Below are 26830 nucleotides of genomic sequence, written 5' to 3' on the forward strand. Positions count from 1 at the left end.
AAAATAGAAAGCATTACTTAATTTCAATGGCCGCATGTAAATGACAAACAAAATTAAAGATAATTAAATCATTATAATTATGGGTCATTCACCCATAGTTGGTCTGGAAGGAACTGTTCCACTTGACCGGTGTAATTAAAGTCACAAAATCACTTACTCCGAAAGTGACCTCATTACTTAGGCATAAAATCTCTGTTTGGTTATATGACCATATACTGAATCCTGCACCAGACCTCTGGACAAAATTGAGCCAAATTGCCCTTGATAGCGATGCATTAAAAGCGAAAAATCTAACAGCTTGGAACAATTACGCCCCACCCTGTAGAGTGTTCGCTGCAGATGCATTCTCCATCTCTCTGAGCATCACAGCGGTGTATTAACTCATTATCCCGGCTGCTCCAAAAACTCCTTACTCCGCTAGCCAATGATTAATTTTGCTCCATTTTTAGAGAGGGGGCGTGCTATAAATAGTTAGCCTGCCTTCAGTGTGAAACGTTTCCCGTCCAAACTCATAATGTATTCTGCCACTTTGCCGGTGTGCGAGGCGGCGAGCTTCTGTTTCGACTCAGTGTCACTTGCCAGGTATCCCTGGCAACATTTGAGGGGGGGAGGTCCAAAAATAGCTGTGCAGCCTGAAAAAGGGCCATTCGACACAGGTGATACGGAGCCGTGTAACGGCAAGAGCAGCCACAGGAAGAATTAGGCAAGGAAGTGCAAACACACACACACATGTGCAAACACACACACGTGTGCAAACTGACAGATGGACAAAGAGACTCACACTCACCCATATTTGCTTACATCCATCCATGCTTACATCCATCTGTACGCATATACACAAGTCCATACTGACAGTTGTGAAATATATGCAAATACATACAAGCATATAGATATAAACGCACATAAAATACAGATATCGGGTATTTGCACATTTAGATTCACATGCACAGACACACAAAACACACATTTGAACGCAACACACTGCAGTGCCATTATGTAAGCAACCCTCCCACTGCTTCCCAGTGCTGGCACAGTTTCCATAGCTGTCAGCATGTTCTTGCCATCTGCCCGACGTCAAACTCACATTACAGAAACATGCTGCATAAAGATACATGGTCAGACCTGAGGAGTAGCCACTCAAAGTTCCTTCTGAAACGAAGTCCCATTTCTTATGAGAACCATGAAGATTTAATTCTACCGACGCCTCATTCAGCTTGATGGGATGCATACATAATTAATTGAAACTTCCTGTGACAATTCCATGGAGCACGGCATTGCAAAACACTTTGTCTTTCCCTTATCATCAGTAAATCGTCACTTGTTTATAACTGGAATAAATTACGCCTTGCAATGAAAACGGATAACTGGAAATAGAAACACACTCTGAAGTACTATTGAACTAGTGATACAGTATTGTTAAACCACAGAAACAAAGCATCAATATAAAGATGCTTTGAACGGCATTAACAATACAACAATATAAAGATGCTTAGAACTGTATTAACAGTGCAACAATATAATAATGCTTTTTGACGGTTATAGACAATAACACGTATTCATAGTGAGCCCAGGGTTGTATCAGCCCCAGCAGGAGTGATTTAGATGCTTGGGGGCTGGCAGCACAGACTGCGGAGAGAGGACAATGCCCAGTCTGTGGGCACCCTGTCTTGTGATGGGATAGGCGAGCAGTGCCAGGAGGATCTGGGCATGAGTTGAAGTTGCTGCCAGTTCCCATAAGACACAAACTGTTTGCCTTTGTTCCCTTTAATGGCCCATAACATCCATCCTCCAGTGGCCGTGGCAAAACAGACAAGCCATCTCTCGACACAGACACACAGATTTAATCTTTATGTGCATCTCAAAGGAAGATGCAGTGTTTTATCTAACAAGCTACGGGTATAGCTGCCGATAGATTATACCCTTGAAGTAATCAAATAATGAAAATGCAGTGTAGGCTCTCCAAATCAATTTAAAACAGCCAGGACTACTGCTGAGGCGGTGACACAAAACCCCAATATATGGCTGGCTGTGAAGCTGCCTCTCTGTTAGTGGTTATTGTTGCTGTTATTGGTAATCGGCGGTTGGGCAGAGGGGGTCGCTAGCGGGCTGCCCTCCCCAGTGCCTGCAGCAGAGGGACGCTGCTCAGGGACCTCAGGAGGGGGAGGGTGCTGGAGGGGACCAGATGGCTGCGCATCGGGTGCCACTGACACCTGAGCAAAGCAGGCCACTGACTCACTCTGCTGATGTAATCATTAGCGACTTAGCCCAGCCGACGCAGCCTAGCCCGGGCTGGACCATCCCAGCACGGCACGGCGTGGCGCTGACCGGACACACCCCACACGGGCCCTGCCTTATATCGGCTTCCGTTTTTCTGTTGTTGGCACTGTAGTTGAATGTAGAGTACAGCACAAAGCGCCTGTGTGTGTGCGTGTGTGTGTGTGTGGGGGGGGGGGGTTTGTTTTAGAGGGACCGTCTGGTTTTAAATCTCCAACTGGTTGCTGGTTGATCACGGGGTTCTGCAGTAGTTGTGGGAGCTGTCTGTTTGATTATGGGGGTAGATGATGTCATGCGTGAGAGGCTAATAAAGACCAGTCCAGACTGACTCAGTCTTCAGCAGAGGTACTGTGTGATTGTCTTTGCATAACAGCTCACATTCATCTGCCACAGTTCTCAAGGCAACTTTGTTTTTCTGTCCGCCTGTTGAAAGCAATTGACAGTAATTGAAAAAGGCCCCTCTGTTCTATTCTTAACATATCAGAAATAGACTAGAAAATGAATAGTCATTATTTGTACTCGGATGGCAGCAACCAATCAATGCAAGATTACACAGCGGACAGAAAAACAGTCCTACACGTCAACATCTGAACTTGCTGTTCCAGAGTATTATGGTTATATGGTTAAGTATAGCAGCAGGTGATGCTCTTTTACAGTTGCCACATCTCATAGATAAAACAGAGTCAAAAAAGGCATTGCCGGTATTCATCAGCTATGCTTTATCTTCCACCGCCACGCAGGTGCATAAGAGGACAATTTAAATGTTCTTCCATGAGGACAAGACAGGACACACTTTTTGTTTAAAAAAAAAAAAACACTTTATCTCACTTCACATGAAGAACCACACTGTATGGACAAGATCATTCATCTCAGGTCTTCTGGGGCCGGACGTGCCATCTCACCGAGCACAGAGCACTCGTTAAACTCAGTGTGAGCAGTGAGCGGTAGAGGGCTGCCATACGGTGAGATGATTCATCCCTCGTCGTGTCCCTGACAGATGGGCCTCATGGGCATACGTTGAGCACAGCTAAAGAAGCCGGTTGGGAGTGGGCCTGAGTGCCCTGATCCTACAGGGAAGGGTTGTGGTAGTCCCCCTGTACTGTAGGGGGGGGTGGGTGCTCATGTTCAGTTTCAGCATTTTCAAGGGAGCTTATTTACAGTGGGCATGTCAAATGCTAAAATATTTAATTTACTGCATACTTGTGGCACATGCATTCCTGTCTTGTGAGAGAAGTGGATACAAAATTGCACCTACTTTATTTTGACCTTTCTAGAGTTGTAGAGGTGTATGATGTGGGGGGGGGGGGGGGTGTTGACCTTTGGAGTCTTTCATGAAGAGGTCCATAGGATGCTTCGCAAGGCTGAAGAGAAACAAATGAAGAGGGTGTGTGTTGCGGGCAAAGAGAAGACATCCGATGTTACATTCCCGCTCAGAGATGCATCTCCACTCTCACAGCTCAGATCCTCCTTCGCCCTGGAAAGAATCTCCCACAGGGAATGACACGGGACAAACACACTCTGTCAGGAGCAATTAAAGGTGCCCCTTCTCGCAACCATGGAAGATGATATTTCCCTATTTATGAGAGAGGGAGCGAGAGAGAGAGGGATGGATGGAGCAAAAGAGTGGTATAAGAGTTAGGTAGGCAGAAAGCAGAGAGAGATAGTGAAAGAGAGTGAGAGAAAGATCAAGCGATGAAATCGAGCCACCTTCCTTGCCATCAACAAAGTATCAATGTCCCCCTTCTCTATCCAAGACTCCTCAGTACTGCTGCTCACCATTCCCCCCCTCCCCAGCTCTCAGTGTCATCGGGTCGTACTGTACCGTGACACCTTAGCTGTCTCCAGTGACACCGTCACTTTTTCCTATCACGTATCTGATCTCAAATCTGTAGGGATGTCCTGGGTTTATATGGGGGGAGGTTTTGGGGGGACGGTGTTGGAGCTGCTAGTGAAGGAGAACGAGCCACCCTCAGCACTGGGCTTGTTTATGGCCCATAGGGAGGGAGAAGTGTGAGGCGGATGGATAGGGTGGTTTGCAGGAGTAGGCTGTGGTGGGGATGTGTTTGTGCACGTGTGTGTGTCTGTGTCTGTGTGAGTGTATATGTGTTTGTGTGTGGGGTGGGTGAATGTGTGTGTGTGTGTGTGTGTGTGTGTGTGTGTGTGTGTGTGTGTGTGTGTGTGTGTGTGTGTGTGTGTGTGTGTGTGTGTGGGATGGGTGGTAGTATTGGCATAGGCTGAAGGTCAGAGGAAGTATCAGTGACAGGAAGTCCGATGCTGCCAGGTTCGGACCAGGTTACCGCGGTAATGAATGACCGTGCTGAGTGACACCTGGCTGGTCTTAAAGCTAAGAGGGAAAAACACACACACAGTACACACACACACACACACACACACACACACACACACACAGTGCAGATTCACCTAAACGGTCTCTTAACACAGGTACCCACACTTACACACACACAAACACTCTTACACACATACACACCTACACACCCCCACACACACTTACACACACACACAGTGGCGTGTTGAGTCACGTATGCACCTGCTGCATTTTGACAGAGGCACAGATGGACAGTGATTCTCTGCTTTGCTGCACAAACCCTCTATGGTCATGCTGATCAGGGCGGCCTGAATTTCACCCCACTTAATGGCTCTCACCTCCTCACCTGTCTTATTAATGCCATCCTGTGGGCTGGAAATGGACAGAAAACGTCCTTCTGAAAAAGGGACGCTGACGGGACGGACAGCGAGGGCAGTGCTGCGTTGTCCTCAGTGCTGACTGTGTCCCCATTTCGGGGGTGAATTTGGAATAGATTGTTGTCAGGTGTGGAGGGCAAATCATGACATCAACCAGGGGGGTGGGGGTGGTGTTTCTGCTGGGGGGAGCCATGACATTCAGAGGTTGAGGTTGCTGTAGTTAAACACTCACCGCGGGGCCATGCCCCGAGAACAAATGCTGAATCAGCTACCTCAGCTGCCCTGTTTTTCTCTCAAGCCCTCTCTCTTTCGCTCATGAAGAGGAGAGGTAATTTGATGGATTGTTTGTTTGTCTGTCCTCACCACCCAATTCAAAAGGCAAGATCATACCAACCTTCACAAGCTATGGCTTGTGGGAGATGTTGTCATTGGTGTGGATGTGCTTTTGTGTCTGAGGTTGAAGGTTATGCAGTGGATTGCCTCAGTGCAAACCTTGTTGCCCAATGTTACCATGACTGTCACAGTTTCAGGGCAACATCGCTGCCATGCAACATCAGAATAGATGTGGTCTTGCCCCCGATACAGGACATTCTGTCCTTTCGTGTATTAAAAGCTTGGACTCGTGACAAGCCTTTCTCTTTTCCATCACACACACACACACACACACACACACACACACACACACACACACACACCCACACAAGTCACCAGTCATGCATTCTGACCAGAAACCAAAAACTCTTAATGAAAACACTATCACCTACTTGGCTACTGATATCGTCAGATAATAAACAAACAGGGCGCCGCAGGGCACCCACCCAGTTCTCCCTCTCTGCCCAGGTGGGTGTCATGGCGGGATCAATGACAGGCCTGTGGAGTCTGACAGTCATGTCGATGGGGCCGGCTCTATTTAAAGAAGTGCAGCAGGCGTCGATAGCTCACAGCTGGCTATGACACAGGTTCTGCTGGAGGGCACAGGACAGGAGGGATGGACTGGTCACCTCATGTACACACACACACACACGCCCGTGTGCGCACACACACACACACACGCACGCACATAGACACACATGCATGCACGCATGCAAACACACACACACACACGTCACCAGTCATGCACACACACACGCGCACAAACACACACACACACACACACACACACGTGTCACCAGTCATGCACACACACACACATACACACATGCACACACACACACGCACACAAACACATGTACTAAAACACACACACACACACACACACACACACACACACACATGCACACTTGTGTATACACACTCATACACACACAAATACATTATCATGCTTAAAATATGCTACATTGATTTTTAGTGCTCTATGAAAAAGATGCTTGTCTAAAAAAGGGAACGAGACATCATCTCATATTCACCATGTAATTATTTGATTGAAAAACATAAGGTGACATTTCTTTACCATTTTCACTCGTGGATTTATGCGCTTACTACTCCCCTCGAGTTCAAAAGCACCCTTGTAATGTTTTCAAGCGAGTAACCATCCATCTCTCATCATAGTAGCTCTTTGTAAGGAAGCGCACCTGTACCGACTCAATTAGTCAAAGCACAGGCAGATGCAAACACAATCAAGTACATGTACACACACACATACACGCACACACACACACACACACACACACACTCGCACGAGATAGTTGACATCCTGTCTGCCTCTGTATGAATGCCTCTGCACCTGCAAATGTCTGCAGGAAGCCAAAGTTGTTGCCAATGTCGTGCCACCCATCCTTCCATCAGAACGTTTCGCCCTGTGTGCACACACACACACACGGACCCACATGCTGTATGCCATACACACACACACACACACAATAGTTTTTCCTCTGCTGTTGCAGTGGGTGATACGACGAGGCTGTGCTTGAAGGATGTGGTGGCTCCGGGCTGGTTGTCTGATCGTGTGTGTTCACAACCCCCTGTTATCTAAAGATAGGAACAGATCCGTTACACTGCTTTTTTTCATCAATTATACTCCTTTATTTTCTCCTTCTTTCTCTCGCTCTCATTTACACACACAGACGCATATGCATATGCACACACACACACACACACACACACACACACACACGTGCACCCGTGCGTTGCCTGCTATCTTTTCTGTGGGTTTTGAATTTAATCACTGCTAAATAAATTGTGGTGTACTTAACATGACAAGGGTCCCACTCAGTCGCTTGGCGGAGCCAACACAGCTGGCGCACTTGTCAACCCCTTTGCTTCTCTCTCGGCTCGGCTTGGCTTGGCAGCGCTGAACGGCTCGTTCAGAGGTCGTTTCTCCGCGCCAAATGGAGGCACTTTTCTAATGGAGATGGTTGTGTGTTTTTTTTCTTTCTTTATAATCTCAGTGTAGCAGAGAGCAATCCAGATGCTTTACCCCCGTCCCCCCTGACTCAATGAGGGCCGTCTGGCATTTGTATAAGTGATATGTGCAGAGCGTGGATTGCCTCACACACAAAAAAAGACTTAAACTGCGAAGCATCTCAAAGGCACGTGAAGAAGGCAGAGAGCCAAATGAGGCAACCATGGCAGACATGCTGAAGAAAACCGACTTAAGATGCAGCAGGAGGAATGGTTTACTGCGTTGAAAAGGGTTAATTAAAACTACTGGTTTGAAAGAGGAAAGACACGTATAGTCACAGATGCCTTTGACGTAGAGCAGGAGAAACTAATGACAGCGTTGATCAAACCTGCTTTCAAATGCGGCTTTGTAGCATTTCCTTTGTATTCTCTCTGTCATGTTTTTTTCTCTCATTTACATACCGCCTCTGGTACTGTATATTTTCACTGATAAATATCCTTAAGAAAAGAATCTTGTTGAAGTCATAGTAAGAATTGTTATCGCTTAGAACAGGGGGGAATATGACCATTTGGCATGGTGGCATAGTGTTCTGATGCTAGCTGTGGTCGCCATCACGTTATGTTCAACCTCATTGTACAGGCTATTCATCACTTTATTTTCCCTTTGCACTGCGCCCTCATGCCTGCCCCTCTGCCATTCCTGGAAAGCTTCGCTCTCACTGATATTATCACTTATTCATCTCGACTGCCGCTCTCTCTCTCCCTTTCCATCTCCCTCCCTCCCTACCGTTTTCTCTCCCTCTCCCCCACCCCCCCTCCATCAGTGGTCCTATTACTGAAGCTGTGTACCTTGTGCCTGGCAGCTCTCAGCCTATCTACTGTAGGACAGGCCAGCGAGGTTCCAGCAACAGAGTCTATGCAGACCCATTCAGACCCCCCACCCCCACCTCCCAGCACGCCTCAGAGATAATACCAGAGCTCTCTCTGGAAGCACCCCCCCTCCCTCCCCCATCACAAAAAAAACAGCACGTCTGGCTCCCATAGGCCCTGGGGGTAGACATGGAGGGATGATTGTCTGGGTCATTGCTTTATGGCCCTGTCGGCTTGCCGTCGTCAGGCCTCAGGCCCAATGGCTGAGTCTGGCTGTTGGAGAGATGTCATGGCTGCAACGCAGGTTGTATCTGCCCAGGTGTCAGTAATGAGTGGTTCAGAACGACAGAGCAGATTGTTTGACAAACTCTGGGGGAGGTTGTTTTGACAACTTTGGTTACTGATTAGCAGTCATGAGCTTGTTTTTCAAGACCTAGACCTTGCGCCTCGCTTCCCTACAATTAGTTTAAAACCAAATGTGGAGGCCCATCCTACCTACACTAATGGTTGAAGACAAAAGGGCCAACAATATTGTTCTAGCAGTACTTTTTCATGAGGATGATTATTCTGCTGTTATAAAACTGCTCTGTTGTTTTTCCCCCCCTCAGGATGCTTCCATAGCACACCGCTTCCATCTGATGAGGGAAAAGCACCCGGAGAAATTTAACAGCAGGTAAGACACTGCATTTCCGTGATTGGTGTGAGCAGGTGTGCATGTGTGCGACTAAAAAAAAAGTTTAACAAAGAAACATGAAAAGAAATAAAGAAATACAAGTAACAAAATTATCGACTAAAAAAGCTGAAGAAACAAATAAATCTATACTGCGGGCCCTTAGAAACTGCTCCTGCTTGAAAACTTTTTCCTGTCACAAAAGATTTACGCGCGACAGCACCCTCCCACGTGAGGCCCCCAGGCGCCCTCAACAGCAATCAGCGAGCGATGCCTGGGCCGACCGAAATGATAGGCGCCACACGCTGGGCTACAGAAAGCCCAAACTCTGCAGCCGTACCTGTTATCACCAGCACACATTGGAATCAATGAGGGAACAAACACCACCTGCCTCGCCAAACCAAATGATTGGTTTTGTTGAGCAACCGCCAGAGATTGTTATGGATTTGTCGTGACCCAATAACCTGTTTACTTGGCGTAAGCGCAGCACTTTGGTTCTCCACCAAGGAAGAGGAGCGGTAGTGTCCTGTTCTCTGCCTGGTCGCTGGATTCTCTGCTATCTCAAACACTTGGATTTTATTCTACATAAATTGTTCAAGGCCCCCTGTTGTGAAAGTGTTGTTGTGTTACCTAAGCTGTTCATAGTCATGGACTCAATGCCTCCTCTGTTACCTAATCATTTTAGTTTTTAATTAATTTGTTATGAAATCACAGGACGCTTTGGATGCTTAATGTGGGTTGACTTGCAAATAAGGCAGCAGCACAGTGCCTGAAACAAATGCTGTGTTTGCATAAGCAGTAGCATTCTCTATGTGTAGTTGTTCACTGGTGAATATGGACTACACATAAACATTTATTGAGATTAAAATGGGGAAAACATTGAAATAATAGTACTTGATGAAGATCTGCATAGGTTACGGTTTTGAAATGGATCAGTTGCCTGTGTCCTGTTATTTTAATATGTGAGTATTAGGGATGTGTACTTTGGTTGTATTCACAGCTTGAGTACTCAACAGAGAAAAATAGGTCGGGTTGATCCAGGGTTGATCTTGCAACAAGTTTAAGTACATCACCAGCAAATCTTTGGCTACCATTTCAGCTATTAGCTGTGTTGTTCTCTCCACTCTGCAAACATCACCTATAATTCTGAATGTAGTTAAAGAAATGATTTGTGTCTGGCTACCATCTTCTTTTTCGTTCAGCATTTTGTGTGTTTAAATGTGAGGTGGTTGTACTTTCTTCATTGCACTAGTAGCAGAGTTGTATGACAGCATTGGGATTCATAACTGCACTGTGTTTGAAAACTGTGTGCTTCCTTATCTCACTGCGCATTTTCAAAGCCATTGTTAGCTAGCTATTGCAACAGCTAGTGCTGTCTATTTTGTTTATTTATTCTCTCCCCCCAAAAAAAATTCCAATCTGAGAGAGACTACTTGTTCACATTCATTTGTATAGTAATTTCCCCTCACTCTTTTTGCTCTATTTCGTTGCTCTATAACAAATGTGATGATGCCTGCGATTCTGCTCTCTCACTTTGAATGAATGGAATGTTGATGATCTACAGGTTAACAGTAGAAGTATGTAAAAAGTGATTACTCGTGTATCATGTTCTCGGTTCCGGTCAGGTGCCTGGTCTTAACTAATCATCAATTATAAAAACTTCCTGAGGCGGATCGTCCGTTCTTCCACTAGTAGTTAAGAGTCTGCGTTCCAGGATATCCTCACTCATGGAATGCCTCTTGTCCAATCAGAAATAAATCGTTCGACCGGATCTAATAAATATACATATTCGATAAACGTTCTATCACGCATTTATTGGGTTGTCATGATTGGTAATTACGGTCCCTTTTGAGACCTCAATTATGTGAGTACTAGTGCCCAGCCCTATTAAGTTTCCTGACTTTATAAAGCATTGTGTATTGGCTCTCCCTGTGTTAATTTGAAAAGTAATATGGCAAAAAGCCATCAAATGGCACATTTTCACTGTAGGCTCTGGAAATAAGCCTCCGACTTTTTTTGTTTCCACATCTGAGCCTGGAAAGGTTGGTCCTCGAGTCAGGCAGTGCCAAATCGTGGCTGAACTATGGACTTTTGAAATGGAATACAGCACAAAAGAGTAACTTGAGAAATTTAAAGACAGATAGAAAGTGTTCATTTAAGTTGCCTAGCAATAGATCTGTAGATTGTATTTGTAGAGAAGAGCTATACAGATAAATCAAAACCAATAGATCTGTAGCTTTTATTTGTATAGAAGAGCCCTATACGGATACATCAAAACCAATAGATCTGTAGCTTGTATTTTAGAGAAGAGCTTTATACGGATAAATCAAAACCTCGCAAAAGAATTAAGGACACGGTTTCCAACAATTTCATGACATTGTCATTTTGTCATTTAAATGCCATGTAATGACATTACATTTATTATTTATGTACTAGTGCAGCTGTTGTTAAGCACTGTTTAGAAATGAATAGCTCTATTTGCTAATGTCCCCGATATTGCAACTTGTAATGGCAACAGTGCACGAGGCTCTTAACTTATGCTTAAGCCTCAGGCTGGCAGAAGCGTCACCATCTACCACACCGCGTCATCCACTTAAAGGAAGTTCTTTTTAATTAAACATTACATAATTTTTCTCCTCTAGCGAGCTGCCATTGTCATTTCTTGCAAAACTCTGGGGAAAAAATGTGGAGGTCACCGTCCTTTGTGGTTAGTACAGGAGAAACAGGAGAGTAGAGAAAGAAAAATAAATAAATAAAGGCTTCCTTAGATGTGTGCAGTGATGAGCAGAAGAGAGAGTCTTACACACAAGGGTGGTTGTGGATGGTGGGGGTAGGACTGTAGTGTGTATGTGTTTGGGGGGTGGCATAGAGCAAATTGGACGTGACATTAGCCCAGCCACTCTGTAGCCGTCTGTCAGTGACGCTGGAAGATGTTGCTTGTAAAAGTCCCGGCTTGGAAGAAAAGCCAACCTTTTGTCATCCAGAGAGATGCCCATGGTGTTTTTATTTTTACAGAGGCTCATAACCTCCTCCCCTGCTTTGATCTGGAGCTCTTATTATCCCTCACTCCGTGCTTTGTCCCGGATGCCTCCTCCTCCTCCTCCTCCTCAACCAGCTCTCTCTTTCTCTCTCTCTCTTTCTTTTGTGACCACTGAGAGCTAAAGAGTGCTTTTAGCCTTCAGCAGTGGGTAGGGCTCCAGTGGAGAGAGAGGCCCAGCGAGGTCCAGCTCGGCAGCAGGGTCAATTCTGAAGTCCGCTCTGAAAGCCTCTCTGAGTTCAGCCGAGGTGAGGCCTGCTGCCATGGGAAAGACAGTGATGTCACTGCACTGTACGTGCTCTGAACCTGATAGATGTCCATATACGGACAGACAAACAGACAGCAAAGACATGAGCAGGTACAGAGGCTCTACAATAAGAGCCCCAGTGGTCTGGGGAAAGCTGTTTGAGTGCGAGATAAAGTGTGGATGAAAGAGGGCTGGATGGGGCCCTAGATGGTGGGTAGATTGAGTGTGTGTACGTGTGTGTAGGAGTATCCATTTTACAACATGCTGACTTTGACACAAACCGAAATGTTTGGGAGCCAAGGAGTAGTGGGAAACTATTTACATTTTGAATCCATTTGGGGCTCTGGGATGCATTTTCCAGTCTCGGACTGTGATAGGAAAAGAGGCAGAGTGGCTTGTGTTTGTTCCTGTTTTTTTTTCTTCTTCTTCCATCTGTAGCTATCAGTCATGCTAACATAGCACACTGTGCAATCAGGGTGGACGGCTTAGATTGTTTACAGTGTGGCCATCAATTATTGATGCTGCAGTCACTATCCATTAGACCTCAATTTCCACACCACTCAAGGAGTTTTTTTCTTTCTTTTCTTTTTCTTTTTTTTACAGCATACTGGACATTTGTGCACGTGCCTTATCAGTGGAGCTTTTACAACCTTGTAATTTGAAGTGGACAGAGGGCCAACAGCAGGAGTTGGGCGTTGGGCGCATTGAGCACACGCCTATGAGTGCCCTTTTCTAATGTCTCATTCTGCAGATGAGTCATCGGCAGCAAATGCATAGACGAGAAAAAAAGAGAGAGAGAGAGAGAGAATAAGAAAAAGAGAAGACAAAACTCCATTAACCCTGCTTTGTTCGTATGAGTAGTGAGAAGCGGGATTTGAGTACCACTCTACCAAATCTAGATGAGAGTCAGACTCAGTGGGTATCTTTCTGTTTTTTCTATCTCTTTTTTTTCTTTTTTCCTTCTCTTTTCTTCTTCTTCTTCTTCTCCTTTCGATAGCGACATCTCTCCAGATGGCGCAGGAGCAGTGGTTGCCATGGAGGTTTGGCAGGCGGAACGTCTGTGTGCCATCAAACTGTCACAGGCGCTCACAGAGAATGAGGCTTGTGATATGACAGCGACCTGCTTCGTGTCGGCTAAATGGCCATCACTCCCACAAATCAGTGCACGACCCCCATTACAACGGCTGCTTTCCAGTGGCGCTGCGCTATGAATTATCTATGGAGACGGGAGTAAAAAACAAAGGAATGTAAACAGGCTATATCTTTATATTGGACATAAAATATAGGCGAAATGGTTGCGATAATGAAATATTGAACAAACACTAAAATATTGATATGGAAAATGCTGCAAACAGTGTAGCCAATACACATGAACACATATTCCCCCTAAATAGTTTCCTTAGAGACTCAGTGGCCCCATCACTCCTATAAGTACTCTTATTGTAAGAGTGGTCTGGTTGACGCCATTTAGTTTTTTTTCGTAATAGTATGTATGCTGCAACAGTGATCTTCTGTGCTACAGAGCATTATGCACTTCACGGAGTCACACCCTTAGGAAAGAACTCCCATTTGTGTTGCTGTTCTTCAAAACATTCCACACAAACACTCTCACAAACACACATACATAAGTACACTCTCACACACACGAACAGACTCTCTCTCTCACACACACACACACACACACACACATACACACATCCACATTGGGGGAGGGGGGGGGGGGGGTTGGGCAGTGTGACTCCAGACACCTCAGTGGATTGGTGATGATGTGCATGCAAAGCGCCCAGTAGCCCACGGCCTCCCGGAGAGCCTGTTGCCGGAGCGCTAATGATGCCACAAACCACAATGGGGGAATAAGAGAGGGGGAGGGAGGGGGCACTGGGGCCGGGGTGTCGAAACACCCCAGAGAGGAAGTTTTGGATTAAGAGGTGTCAAATTGCCCTCCCCTCTCCGTTAAAGAAACAGAGAGAAAAAAGGGAAGAGCTGCCGGGACGCATTGTCCACTCTATCTCAATAACAAAGGAGACTCTGTGGACGGCCACTTTCCCAGCCAAACAATGGAGGGGACGAGGGAGGCACCACCAGGGAATCCAGCAATCACTGGGCTGGAGCAGGGCAGGGGCACAGACACTGGGGCAGAGGATGGGAAGATCTGGCCAGGGCTGGTTCCCACTTCCTGAGCTTTCCCATCCCACCTCAGCAGCGCACCCCTTCAAGGGAACAACTGCCTTGGCTGTTAACAGTGAGACATGTGTGGGTTTCTGATTTGAAAATATAAAATACCAATAAAAGAAAAGAAGAAAGAAAAAAAGAACCAAAGAGTTGCATGTAAAGGAGGGTAAAATCCAACTCTGGTTGAGAGATGATGGGCAAAGAGAGCATGGCACTAACCTCAGTCCACTCCCCACGGGGGGCATCGATGCACATTATTCTTAGGCTGTCAAGGCAGTCAATGTTTCTGTTATTTCATTGATTTGTGAAAACCATTGGCCCCTTTGTTTTTTTTTGTAGATGGGGGGAGGGGAGGGGAGAGCAGCACACACACATACACCACCCCTCATCATCAGCCAATATGTCATTCCCAGCCATGAGGAGAGAATGTAGCTCACAGCAGTATCTCCTCTTTCAGCCCAAGAATTAAAATACCATAAAATATATATACCATGCAATATAGCCACAAGGTACAACAGAAATATTATGGTGAAGCAAGTGTCATTTCCTTATACAAATATGGACATGGAAATGCAGTGTAAGTCGTTTTGATCAGAAATCATGTTGAGGTGGAGTCACGTGACGGAGGGAACATACGGTGCTGTAACACAGAACTACTTGGCAGGGGAAGGTTAAAAGACCGGAAGGGACAGATATGTCCTTAGTGGCGGTGTGTCCCGGCCACGCCTCACTTGAGATGTGTGTGTGTTTGTGTCACTGTGCTTGTGCACTGTTTTGTCTGTGTGCGTGTGTGTGTGTGTGTGTGTGTGTGTGTGTGTGTGTGTGTGTGTGTGTGTGTGTTTGTGTGTTAGTGTGTGTGTTTGTGTTTTTGTGTGTGTGTGTGGAGCTGCAGCAGTGACCCACCGTAGCTGCGATCTGGAGCCTGTCGTGACCTGCTGCTCTTTGCCTGTGGTGCAGTGGGATAAATATACTTTCCCCTTGCTGTCATCCACGGCTGCCAAAAAGAACAGCCTGTGTGTGTGTGTGTGTGTGTGTGTGTGTGTGTGTGTGTGTGTGTGTGTGTGTGTGTGTGTGTGTGTGTGTGTGAGTGTGTGTGCTCCTTTCAAAGCTACGCTCGTCCATACGTACACATTTCACATACACCGGCATGCACTCAATATTATAACCTCACGTATCCCCAAAACCTCAGGTATGGATGCCAAACTTTAGCAGTCCAGACAGTAAAAACATGTAGATCACAAAATAAAAATGTATTTCAGAATGTAAATACATTTTTGAAAAAATATGTATAAATAAATATTTATGTATATGCAAACATGCATCTATTCTGAGCAGTCTATACTTCAGAGGTTCTTATGAGTCCCCATAACCCACATCCCACAGCTCATGTGCACCTAATCATAAGCATCTCAGTGATAGACAGAGTGGCCATATGCCAGGAACTTCACCAAGGTCAGAGGTTCAGTTTGTGGATCTCTCCACTCCACTCCACACCACACCACACCACTCCACACCACACCACACCACACCACACCACACCACTCCACTCCACTCCACTCCACTCCACTCTACACCACACCACTCCACTCCACTCCACTCCACTCAACTCAACTCCACTCCATACCACTCCACACCACACCACTCCACACAACACCACTCCACACCACTCCACACCACACCACACCACACCACTCCACTCCACTCCACTCTACACCACATCACACCACACAACACCACTCCACACCACACCACACCACTCCACTCCACACCACACCACACCACACCACACCACACCACTCCACACCACACCACACCACACCACTCCACACCACACCTCACCACACCACACCACTCCACCCCACTCCACACAACACCACACAACACCACACAACACCACTCCACTCCACACCTCACCTCACCACACCACCCCACTCCACTCCACTCCACTCCACACCACTCCACTCTACACCACACCACTCCACACCACACCACACCACTCCCCCCCACCCCACACCACACCACACCACTCCCCCCCACCCCACACCACACCACACCACACCACACCACTCCCCCCCACTCCACACAACACCACACCACACCACTCCACCCCACTCAACACCACACCACTCCACCCCACTCCACACCACTCCACTCCACTCCACTCCACTCCACTCCACACCACTCCACTCTACACCACACCACTCCACACCTCACCACACCACACCACTCCACCCCACCCCACCCCACACCACTCCACCCCACCCCACACAACACCACACCACTCCCCCCCACCCCACACCACACCACACCACTCCCCCCCACCCCACACCACACCACACCACACCACACCACTCCACCCCACTCCACACAACACCACACCACTCCACCCCACTCCACACCTCACCACACCACACCACACCACACCACACCACTCCACTCCACTCCACTCCACTCCACTCCACACCACTCCACTCTACACCACACCACTCCACACCTCACCACACCACACCACACCACTCCACCCCACCCCACCCCACACCACTCCACCCCACCCCACACAACACCACACAACACCACTCCACTCCACACCTCACCACACCACTCCACACCACTCCACTCTACACCACACCACTCCACACCACTCCACACCACACCACACCACTCCACCCCACCCCTCACCACTCCACACCACACCAAACCACTCCACTCCACTCCACTCCACACCACACCACACCACACCACACCACACCACACCACACCACTCCACACCACACCACTCCACACCTCACCACACCACCCCACCCCACGCCACGCCTCGCCACGCCACTCCACTCCACTCCACCCCACACCACTCCACACCACACCACACCACACCACTCCACTCCACTCCACTCCACTCTACACCACACCACACCACACCACTCCACTCCACTCCACACCACACCACACCACACCACACCACTGCACAGGGCCCAGAGCCCAGGGCCTCCAGAGAGGAACATGTCACAGGATTATGAATGGATTGGATAGAGGAAAGAATATGCACTCTGATGCTGACACACACACACTCATTTACACAAACACACACACACACACACACACACACACACACACACACCAACACAGGGGAGAGGCCATTACTGGTCTTAGAACAGCGCCTTGGGGAGTGAGAAATGCTCAGTGTGTGAACGTTTGTGCTCTGCAATTATTCTTACTTAATCAGCTACCCCTCGTCAACATAGCAAAGCTCTATAAGATAATAGAATCAATGGCCAGTGGAAATGGAGCCTGATTAGATCAGCTTAAGATGGTAAATATGGTGTCCACTCCCAATGACACAGAGTCTCTCTCTATCTCTCTCTATCTTTCTCTCTCTCACACACACCCACACATATTTATCTTCTTCACCCCTCCTCCTCTTCCTGAACTGAGTAGTTCACCTCCTCTTATCTGTCCTCAGTGCCATCATCTCCCAGCCACCCCCCCCCCCTCCCCCTCCCTCTGCTGCTCTCCTCTGTCAATCAAGTGCTCTATCAGGCCTTAGATCAGCTCCTTGATGGTTGAGTGCAGTCCTGAGTGATCGGCAGAGATAAGGAGAGGAGGAGGGCTCGTGGGTCAGCAGGTCAGCGCTCCTAAAGGGGATTATGGGAGATAGCCATCTCTCACCCACCCCCCCACCCCCACCCCCAAGAGCAGTAGGTGGTGGTGGGAGGAGTAGGGTAGAGTAGGGTAGGAGTATGGCCCTAGGCTCCTTGACCCAATGTGACCAACTCACTGCATAACTATCTTTGTAATGAGCCTAGATGTGAGGACTGTCCTGTGCAAACTCACCGTTGTCTTGAGTTGATTACCTTGACAATAGCTACTTCATTCAGTAAATTATACTGCCCACAGCCATGTGTCAGTGTTGTTTTTGATTTTTGGAGTCTGTAGTTCTTAATATCTGTAATGGTGTAATCAATGATAGCTGTAATAAGGACATGTTGGGATCTACGAAAAGCCTGAACATTGGTCATGTTACTGATGGTATTTCCGTCCTTTTATTTACACAAAACCTGTAGATAATACTGCAGGTGCAAGTAGCCCTAGTTATACTCAAAGGCTTTAGGTAACATTCATTGTGTTTTCTTTGTGATTTAGGTGAAAATTCAATCAAGTTACCTCAGACCCCAGAGTTGCATATAAGTATATTTAATCAAAAACAACAATAAGCTAGTCAGGCTTACCCATGTCTTGGCAGACAAGAAAAAGGCACAGGCCCACTCTCAGAGAGAGTGAGCGCCCGGGCTCACTCCCAGACTGCAGCAGACAAGAGAGAAGCGAAGCTAAAGGCATCACACAAGGTTTATATAGAAAGAAGTTAGCGTTCTCTGACGCCAAAACATTTTGTCAGCAGGGATAACCACGTGGTGGGTTGCTTACCAAAAAGAACTGCACTGGTATGTTTACAGGTGTAACATTGTTGACCCGGATATTGCCAGTGGCAAAGGCTAATGGAGTCAGCGTAGTAAAGAATGGCATCCGTTTGCGTGACACACTGTGTCAGCACATCGTTAAAAAAGGCATCTGCAAAAAAAAGTTCAACTTTGAGAATGCTGCCCAAATTTAGCAGAGGTGGTGTTTGGAAACTTGTGATCTCAGAGAAACTTCACACTGAGGCTTCCTCAGTATTTTCTCTGCATAGCCACCTCTGTGCTGACCGAGTGGAACTAAGCAAGTCTTAGGATGTCCACGTGTCAATGTACACTCAATCGTGTGGACATAGTGGAACTAAGTGAGTCTTAGCATGTCCACGTGTCCACGTCCACCCACTCGTGTGGTCATAGCAGAGAAGAGAGCAACATTCACCATATCTTAAAAAAACATTTTTAGCAAGAAGCTAAACTTTGATTGATTGGGCAGAATCAGATGTGTCTTGGGATGTCCACGTCTCACCACTCACTTGGGCGGATCTGTGCAGTGCTGTCAGATGTCTTTCTTCTTTCATCGGCACAGAAGGAGAAGTCTCTCTGTAGACGGCAGTCTGTGATGTACAGAGAGCGAAAGAGGAACAGGAGAGAAACCATTTTACAGAGATTGGCAGACCACTGCGGTTCTATGACAGCTTTGAAGAATGTGCTACGTCAGCGCAATGAGGAGAGGATGACAAGTACAAGAAGAACACGCAGAAGAAGAAAAAGAAGAAGAAGAAGAATGTAGCCTTATTACAAGAGTCTCGAGAGGGAGATCGCTAATGAGGTTAGGTAGCCTGCCTCATTGAGAGTATATGCGTGTCTAATCATGATCTCAAATGCTAATAATCTTTTCATATGAGAGGGAGTCAAGGTATCTGCTAGAGAAATGAGGAAAAGAGATGGGGGGGCTAGCGGCATAATTGCCTTTTATATTGACTTTTTAATTAGCTAGGAATAAGCCATATGTTTGAAAAGGCCAAAGGGAAATATATTGAAATTAAAATGTAATGTCATTATCCTTCTACTGTAGGTATTCTTAGTCTTGTTGGACAACACAAGGTATCAAAGTATTTAAAGTAGCATTTACAAAATGTCAGCGTGTGTCATTGAGCCAGTTTCATTTTAATAAAGAATAGCAGAAAATGACCACAAAAATGCACAAATAAAAATGACCAACTTGCCCATCCCAAGCCTTACCTGTCTGTCCTCAGTAGTGTCTCAGTAGTCACTGTTTACCCCAGCCGTCCCCAGAGACCCATGTCCACACACACACTGGGGCTGATGGATGCGGCCGGATAGGCCAGACCGGCCCTGGCCAAAGACAGGCTCCCCTAGCGCCTAGACTGTTGGGTAAACAAGAAGTGTTGTCACTGTCAGCAGCGCTCCCTTGTGCATGCTGGCCGATGTCTGTCATTAGGTGCTATGAAAACTCTTGCAAAAATGTTCCCATTTAGGGCCTTTCCTGTTTTATTTGGCTGACCTTACTGGACTTTTTCCTTACCTCTAGTTTGCAGTGCCCATGTCAGAAGGGTTTTTGTAGAGAAGGATGAGATTGTAATTGACTCCTCATCCCCATACCATCCTCAAAGAAGGAGGAAATTGTCTCCTTCTCCTTCTCCTTCTTCTTCCCCCCCTCTCTCTCTCCCTCTCTATCTCTCCGCCCTCTGTCTCTTTTTCTCTTTCTCTCTCAGTCCCATCCTCTCTCTCTCTTTCTCCCTCTCTGACCTCTCTTTCTCTGCCCTCGTTCTCTCGATCTCTATCTCAGTCCCTTTTTTTGCCCTCTCTCTCTCTCAGTCCCATCCTCTCTTTCTCTCTCTCGTACTCTATGCCTCTTCACCCTCCATGTTGAGATAGCTGCTCGGGTTGCTGCTGCTGATGGTGTCAGGTTACCCTAGAGGGCAGAGGGATCTCTGTGTGCACTGCCAGCCATGTTCCCTTACACCTGTCTGAGACCACTCTCTCCATGGAGGCTATCAATATTTCAGCAGGCAGGAAGAAGGGCAGTGGGGCTGGAGCAGTGGGGTGAATGCACCAGGATTAGGCCAAGGCAGTTCCCCTCTGATGCTGTGTTCTGGAGGCATTTGCACAGCTGCTCGGCAACGTACTGAAGAAGGATGGAGAGACGAGCAGCGAACAAAGGAACACAGTCCAGTCAGCTTCCTCTGATTCAGTACACTGGAGGCGTAGCCGCTATAAAGAACCTGAGAGATGTACAGAGACTAGCCCTGAGACGGAGAGACACTAGCCCTGCATCTTACTGATGGAGAGCTCATTGTGCATTTCCGAAAACCGCCAAATAGGGTGATTTGATAAGGATTCAGGGCTAAACTGAGATGTTATCGCAGATATGTTTCAGTGTGGCCTCTTACATCAGCTTTGTTGTGTGTGTTTGGAGTGGGTGCTGTGTCGGGCCAGCTAGCCTTTTGAAGCGAGGGCAGCCTAAGGCAGCGCTCCTCCCTCTGTTTGTTGTCAGACCAGCAGTGGCATAGTGGTGTGTAAACCCCAATGTGTTTGTTGTTCCAGCGCTCATCGACCCCGATGTTCTCATATGCGTGTAAACTCATTGTGACAGAAGAAGCACAGTTAATGTGCATCATTAGACGAGTGTTCCATGAATGTTCCAGTAAATGTGACGTCACTTACAGCAAGGATTTCTCCTGGTAGACTCCACTGTACATACCCATGGAGATTCCATGTACTCTTTTTCTGTCATTCTTTTTTTTTTTTCTCTCTCTCTCTCTCTCTCTCTCTCTCCCCCTCTCTCACTCATCTAATGTGTTATCCTCTCTCTTTCTCCATAGGATGAAAAACAAGCTTTGGTATTTTGAGTTTGGCACCACAGAGACCATCTCTGCCACGTGCAAGAAGCTCAACGAGTGCATCGAGGTGGAGGTGAGTTGGCACCATGACAATTCCAGACTCAGAAGAAAGAAAGGAGGGCCTCCTCTATCACTCACCCAGTCATTAACTACTGCTTCTCAAAATGACTAACACAATATGCCATCAAATGACAGGACATCCATTTCTCTGTATAATTACAAAACCCCAGACTTGCTATCAGTCTCAAATTCACATCATGGTCGATAATATATTGACTGTTTCATGGAGAGATGCGGAAAGGGATTTTGGTTCTCTAGCCGTGCCCTAGTGCATCCTGACGTGCTGGTTGCCCATGTCGAGTTGAAGCGATGGTGGAACCTTCCATCGATCTAAAACACCCCAAAAGGGCACCAGGCTTCCCTGTCTCTTGTTGTTTTTAGGCAAATGTGAGGATACATTTGCGTGTTTTTTTTTTTTTTTTTGACTGGTGGTCCGTGTGAAGGATTTTTGAAACGTGAAAAGCAATATCTAGGTGAAAGCTGAAACGGAATGGATTTTGCCCCAGGCAAAGATTTAACTCTAACCATTTTTAATCATATCTCACCGGTAAAAGCTGTACTATGTCTAATGGCTCACGAGACATGATAGTTACATCTGGGTAGCATTCAGATGTGATGCATCTAAATACATCCAAGCTCGCACTGTGCCAAATACCATTGACCTCCGTTTTGCCAAGCGTATCCTCCTCCCCCAAATGGGATTCACTATCTTTCATGTTTATGAGTTTGTAGTTAGAGAACTTTTTATATTCGTATACTGTACATACTGAACGTGTTTTATTAAAGGATTCTATGCCTACACAGTGTGTTGCGTGTCATAGACAGCCAGGCAATAAGTACTCCACAGATGTTGTCATTTGGAGAGCTAGCTGTAAAGTGGCTGGGCCGACCAACATGGCCGACTTACAGTATGAGAGAAAAAAGCCAAAAGTATGTGTCTTTTATGAGAGGTCACTAGTGTTACTGACCTGAAGATGTCTGTTTCCGAATGCATCATTTGTTCAACTGTAATTCAAAATAGCATTTGACATTCACAAAGATCAATTTTCTCTCTCTGTCCCTCTCTCCCTCTCTCTGTCCCTCTCTCTCTCTCTCTCTCTCTCTCTGTCCCTGTCTCTCTTTCTCTCTCTGTCCCTCTCTCTCTCTCTGACTCACACACTCACATTTCTGTTTTTCCTTTCAGTGCGATGGCATTGTCCTAGACCTCAGCAACACCTCTCTGGAGGGCATTGCCGTCCTCAACATTCCCAGCATGCACGGCGGGTCCCACCTATGGGGTGAGACCAAGAAGAGGCGAAATTACAACCGCATGAGCAAGAAGGTGCCAGAGAGGATGCCGGCAAGTACCATCACAGACGTCAAAGAGCTCAAGTTCTGTGTTCAGGGTGAGTGTGGTCAAGGTGGTCAAAGAGTGTGGACATTTTGTGGGCTCCACAGTAATATTGTTTCATTGAAGTTCTTGATGTTCCTGAGTTCTGGGTTCTTGGTCCTCCTTATAAGATCCGAGTTCTGAACATATATACATAGATGTGGTCTGGGTCTTGGTCCTCCTGATCAGAAGAGTTCAGAAGAGTTGTTAGCCCTCCAGGAGACTTTGACAGTGTTAATTAATTCATTTTATTTTTCCGTGGTAAGCTGAGGTCTTTTTGTCGAGCCACGTCCACACATACTGTGAGGCCATTTCCTCTGTGTTTGTGCAATTACAAGCATGACTCACTTTAGACATTTCGGAAGAGCCCCGGGAACACTTGCTTTCTCACTCGGCTAGTGTTCTGTTGCGACTGCCACTTAGGAATGTCCATTTTAAATTCATGTTTTCATAATGGTGCGTAGTGAAGACGTCAACCTATCCCAGGCCGCATCCAGTCAGCCAGGCTGGTGAGGCTTCGTCGCCGTGGTAACCTGCATCAACAGTCAGCAAAGCATGTGTCACTTTGGGGAAGGGTTCGGTCATTCAGGACACACCATACCTCACGCACACACGCACACACGCACACACGCACACACGCACAAACACACACACACACACACACACACACACACACATTCAATCCCACACACACACAATCCCAAGCCCCCCTAAACTGGCCTCTCCTAACATATTAGCGGCCCTCGGCTCTGCTACTGTCGTGTTAAAAGTCCCACGTGTCTTTAGGGCAGCGCTGTGCTGCTCTGAGCTCTCAGTAGCCAAGCCCAAGGTCGGCTCAAGAGAACAGCTGTTTCACGCTGGCCGGCATTAACCTCCAACACCAGCACTGAGCCCCTGGGCCCCGCTGTCCTGCAGGGATCTTTTTTTTATCGCTCTCTCATCTCCTCTCCTCTCCTCTACTCCACACCAGGGTAAAGGACAGGAGGATGACTCCATAAATAGGACAGACTCTATCTCTCTCCCTCTCTCTCTCCATCTCTCTCTCTCTCACACACACCTACACACACACACACACACACATACTCTTTCTCTCACCTGCTTACACTCTCACTGTCACCATCATTTCCGTTTTTAGTTTTTTGTCGTTTTTTTTCCGATCCACCTGTCTCTCCATCCACACATCCGACTCGATTAGGTTCTCATTCCCTTTTTTTCCAGTTATGACTCATTGGCTGCTCCATGCTGCTTATTCCACACAACCCCCAAGTGTGCTGTCTTAAAATGAGCCATTCATTTCCATCTGCCTCAGTGGAATGTGAAAGCTCACATTGATATCTGCTGAGGAGAGGGTTTTGGGGGGAGGGGGGAGGTTCTCCTGTTCATTTCAGACTCTGCCTTCTCTTGCTAAGGTGTCTGTATGCTGTGTGGAACACCTGATACACACTCTTCTGTGTCTTTTCAGTCTTCTTACATCAATCTCTCCATCTCTCCTCTTGCTCTCCTTCGTCCTCCCAGTGCTTTGCTCCCTCTCTCTCTCTCTCTCTCTCTCTCTCTCTCTCTCTCTCTCCTCTCTGAACTCCTCTGAACCGAGCATTGAAAGGAACCAGTTTCCATGGAGATCCCCGGGCCCTACTGAACTAGAGAAAAGGGCAGGGGATAGAGGGAGGAGGGGAGGAAAGAGAAAGAGCGAAAGAGAAAGAGAGACAGAGAGGGAGAGAGGGAGGGCGCTGCCAGCTGTGTGAGTCATATTAGTAATCTTTAACTGCCCTCCAGGCAGCGATATTCGACTCTGCTCCGATCCTAAACTCGCAGCATTAGCTGCCTGTGGGCCTGGGTCGGTAGCTCGCCCCAGTGCACGCTTCCTGGCGCTTTCCTGCGCTGTCAATCACTCGTCAGCCACCCCTTGGCCCCCGGCACACATTGGATTTAGCAGCAGGAACAAATGATGTCAAAAATGGAGGGCCTATTTACAGGACAAGAAACAGAGAGGAACGTGCCCCTTTGAACTACCACCCGTGGAGATTGATTACTTATCCCCTTAACGAAGACACACACACAGAGACACACACACTCTGTCAGACACAAACACTCACACAAACATAGAGCATTCACACTTTCACATGCACAGACCTATCCTCACACTCCACGCTTACACTCACATGAACTTTCACGCATGTGTGCACACACAGTAGGCAGATTAACCCAGTGCAGTGTCACCTTGAACGAAGGGCTTTATTTCAAAAAATGCTTGCCTGGCGGTAATCAGACCCAGAGCAGAATTTGCGTTTTCACCATGGCAGGGAGCTTTGCCTTTTTCATGTTTTACTTTTTTCTCTTTTTTTTAACTTTAACCTTGCCTCTAACAAACAGTAAGGTTGAAGTCAATGATGTCAGTAGCTATTTCCTTATTCAACTACTTGAAATCGATTAAGGATGGTTTTCATCAGTTCGAAAGTGGATTGGATTAGATTAAGGTAATGAGAATTTTAGTTGTGAGTTCATGGCCACTGGACAGTGTTGTTACGGCCTAATTAAGTATATTTCTCATTTGTGAGATGCTACTTTCAATTTGGAATGTGGATCCTTACTAAAACATTGCTGGCCTAGTTAGCTTGCCATCATTGCTGCTGCCTATTGTTGAGGATGGTTGATTCTCCTGTAGAATGAGGGCTAGAAAATATGTATTTTTTCCCCCTCTAGGCAAATTGATCAACATGGCTTTTAAACTGTCAGATCATGACTTACCTTTTTAGGAAATGTCCTAGGCATTTGTTCTGCCCGCTCAACAGATGATTATGTATTCTCAGTTGTGTGTGTGTGTATTTGTGTGAACATATTTAAATGTAGATGAGAAAGCAAGGATTATGGCTTTGCATTCATCCTGACAAGAGCACTACAGCAGTGGCACCCATTTGTCCATCAGTATGTGCCTGCATGCTTGCCTTGTGGTCAGCGTGTGTGTGCATATGTGTGTGTGCATGTGTGTGTGTGTGTGTGTGTGTGTGTGTGTGTGTGTGTGTGTGTGTGTGTGTGCCTGTGTGTGTGCAAATGTGTGTGTGTGTGTGTGCCTGTGTGTGTGCAAATGTGTGTGTGTGTGTGTGTGTGTGTGTGTGTGTGTGCCTGTGTGTGTGCAAATGTGTGTGTGTGCAAATGTGTGTGTGTGTGTGTGTGCATGCGTGTGTGAAGGAATCCACTGTTCTGGAGTTATCCCACAGGGTTTAACCTTTATTAAATTAGCTCCTCCTGCTAATCCCATTCGGAACAGAAATGCAGAGAAGGACGTCTCTGGTTTCATAGGGGGGGGAATATGAAGGAGAGAGGGAGACCACGAGCGAGCGAGAGGCAGAATTTGAGTGTGCGTGCGTGTGTTTGTAGGTACGCCGAGAGCCCATGTCTCCATTGGTCTGCCTTTGAGCGCCTAATTGTTTTTCACAGTTGTTTACTGTCGCTGTGATAAGATTGTGCCATCAATTTTGCAGTGTTACAGCTAATGCAATCCGTGCGGTTAGGCTCTGCTCCAGTGTGTCCATTCTCTCCAGTACTCACTGACTGAGGTTGTGGGTGACACTGTGTCTACGATGAAGCTCGCTCCGTCCAAACGTCTCCAGCACTTAAGGGCAAAGAGACAGACAAACCCTCCAATAAGCACAGTGACGATCGATGGTGGGTGTTAAAAGCCCTGCAGTCGTAATGTGTTTTGAGAGTGCGCGCTTGAAACACTCAAAAGTCAGGAGGGATAGCGTTAGCTCTTTTTTGCGGATAGCAGACAGAGGTGGAGAGAGAGAGTGCTCTTTCGTTGGAATGGAGTGTTTGAA

At 46.9% G+C, this 26830-nt stretch overlaps 1 protein-coding gene across 1 annotated transcript in view; it reads left to right on the plus strand.

Moving 5' to 3' along the window:
• dgkg (diacylglycerol kinase, gamma) overlaps positions 1-26830 on the plus strand; it is a gene marked incomplete at its 5' end in the record, with an annotated part of 64074 nt that overhangs the window by 28696 nt on the left and 8548 nt on the right. The window contains 3 exons of the mRNA XM_080839119.1: positions 8796-8860; positions 21569-21659; positions 22830-23031. Coding sequence (XP_080695245.1) covers positions 8796-8860; positions 21569-21659; positions 22830-23031 — 358 coding nt within the window. The remainder of the gene's footprint in view (positions 1-8795; positions 8861-21568; positions 21660-22829; positions 23032-26830) is intronic.

Source organism: Sprattus sprattus (assembly GCF_963457725.1).
Source record: "Sprattus sprattus genome assembly, chromosome: 5".
NCBI classification, from domain to species: Eukaryota; Metazoa; Chordata; class Actinopteri; order Clupeiformes; family Clupeidae; genus Sprattus; species Sprattus sprattus.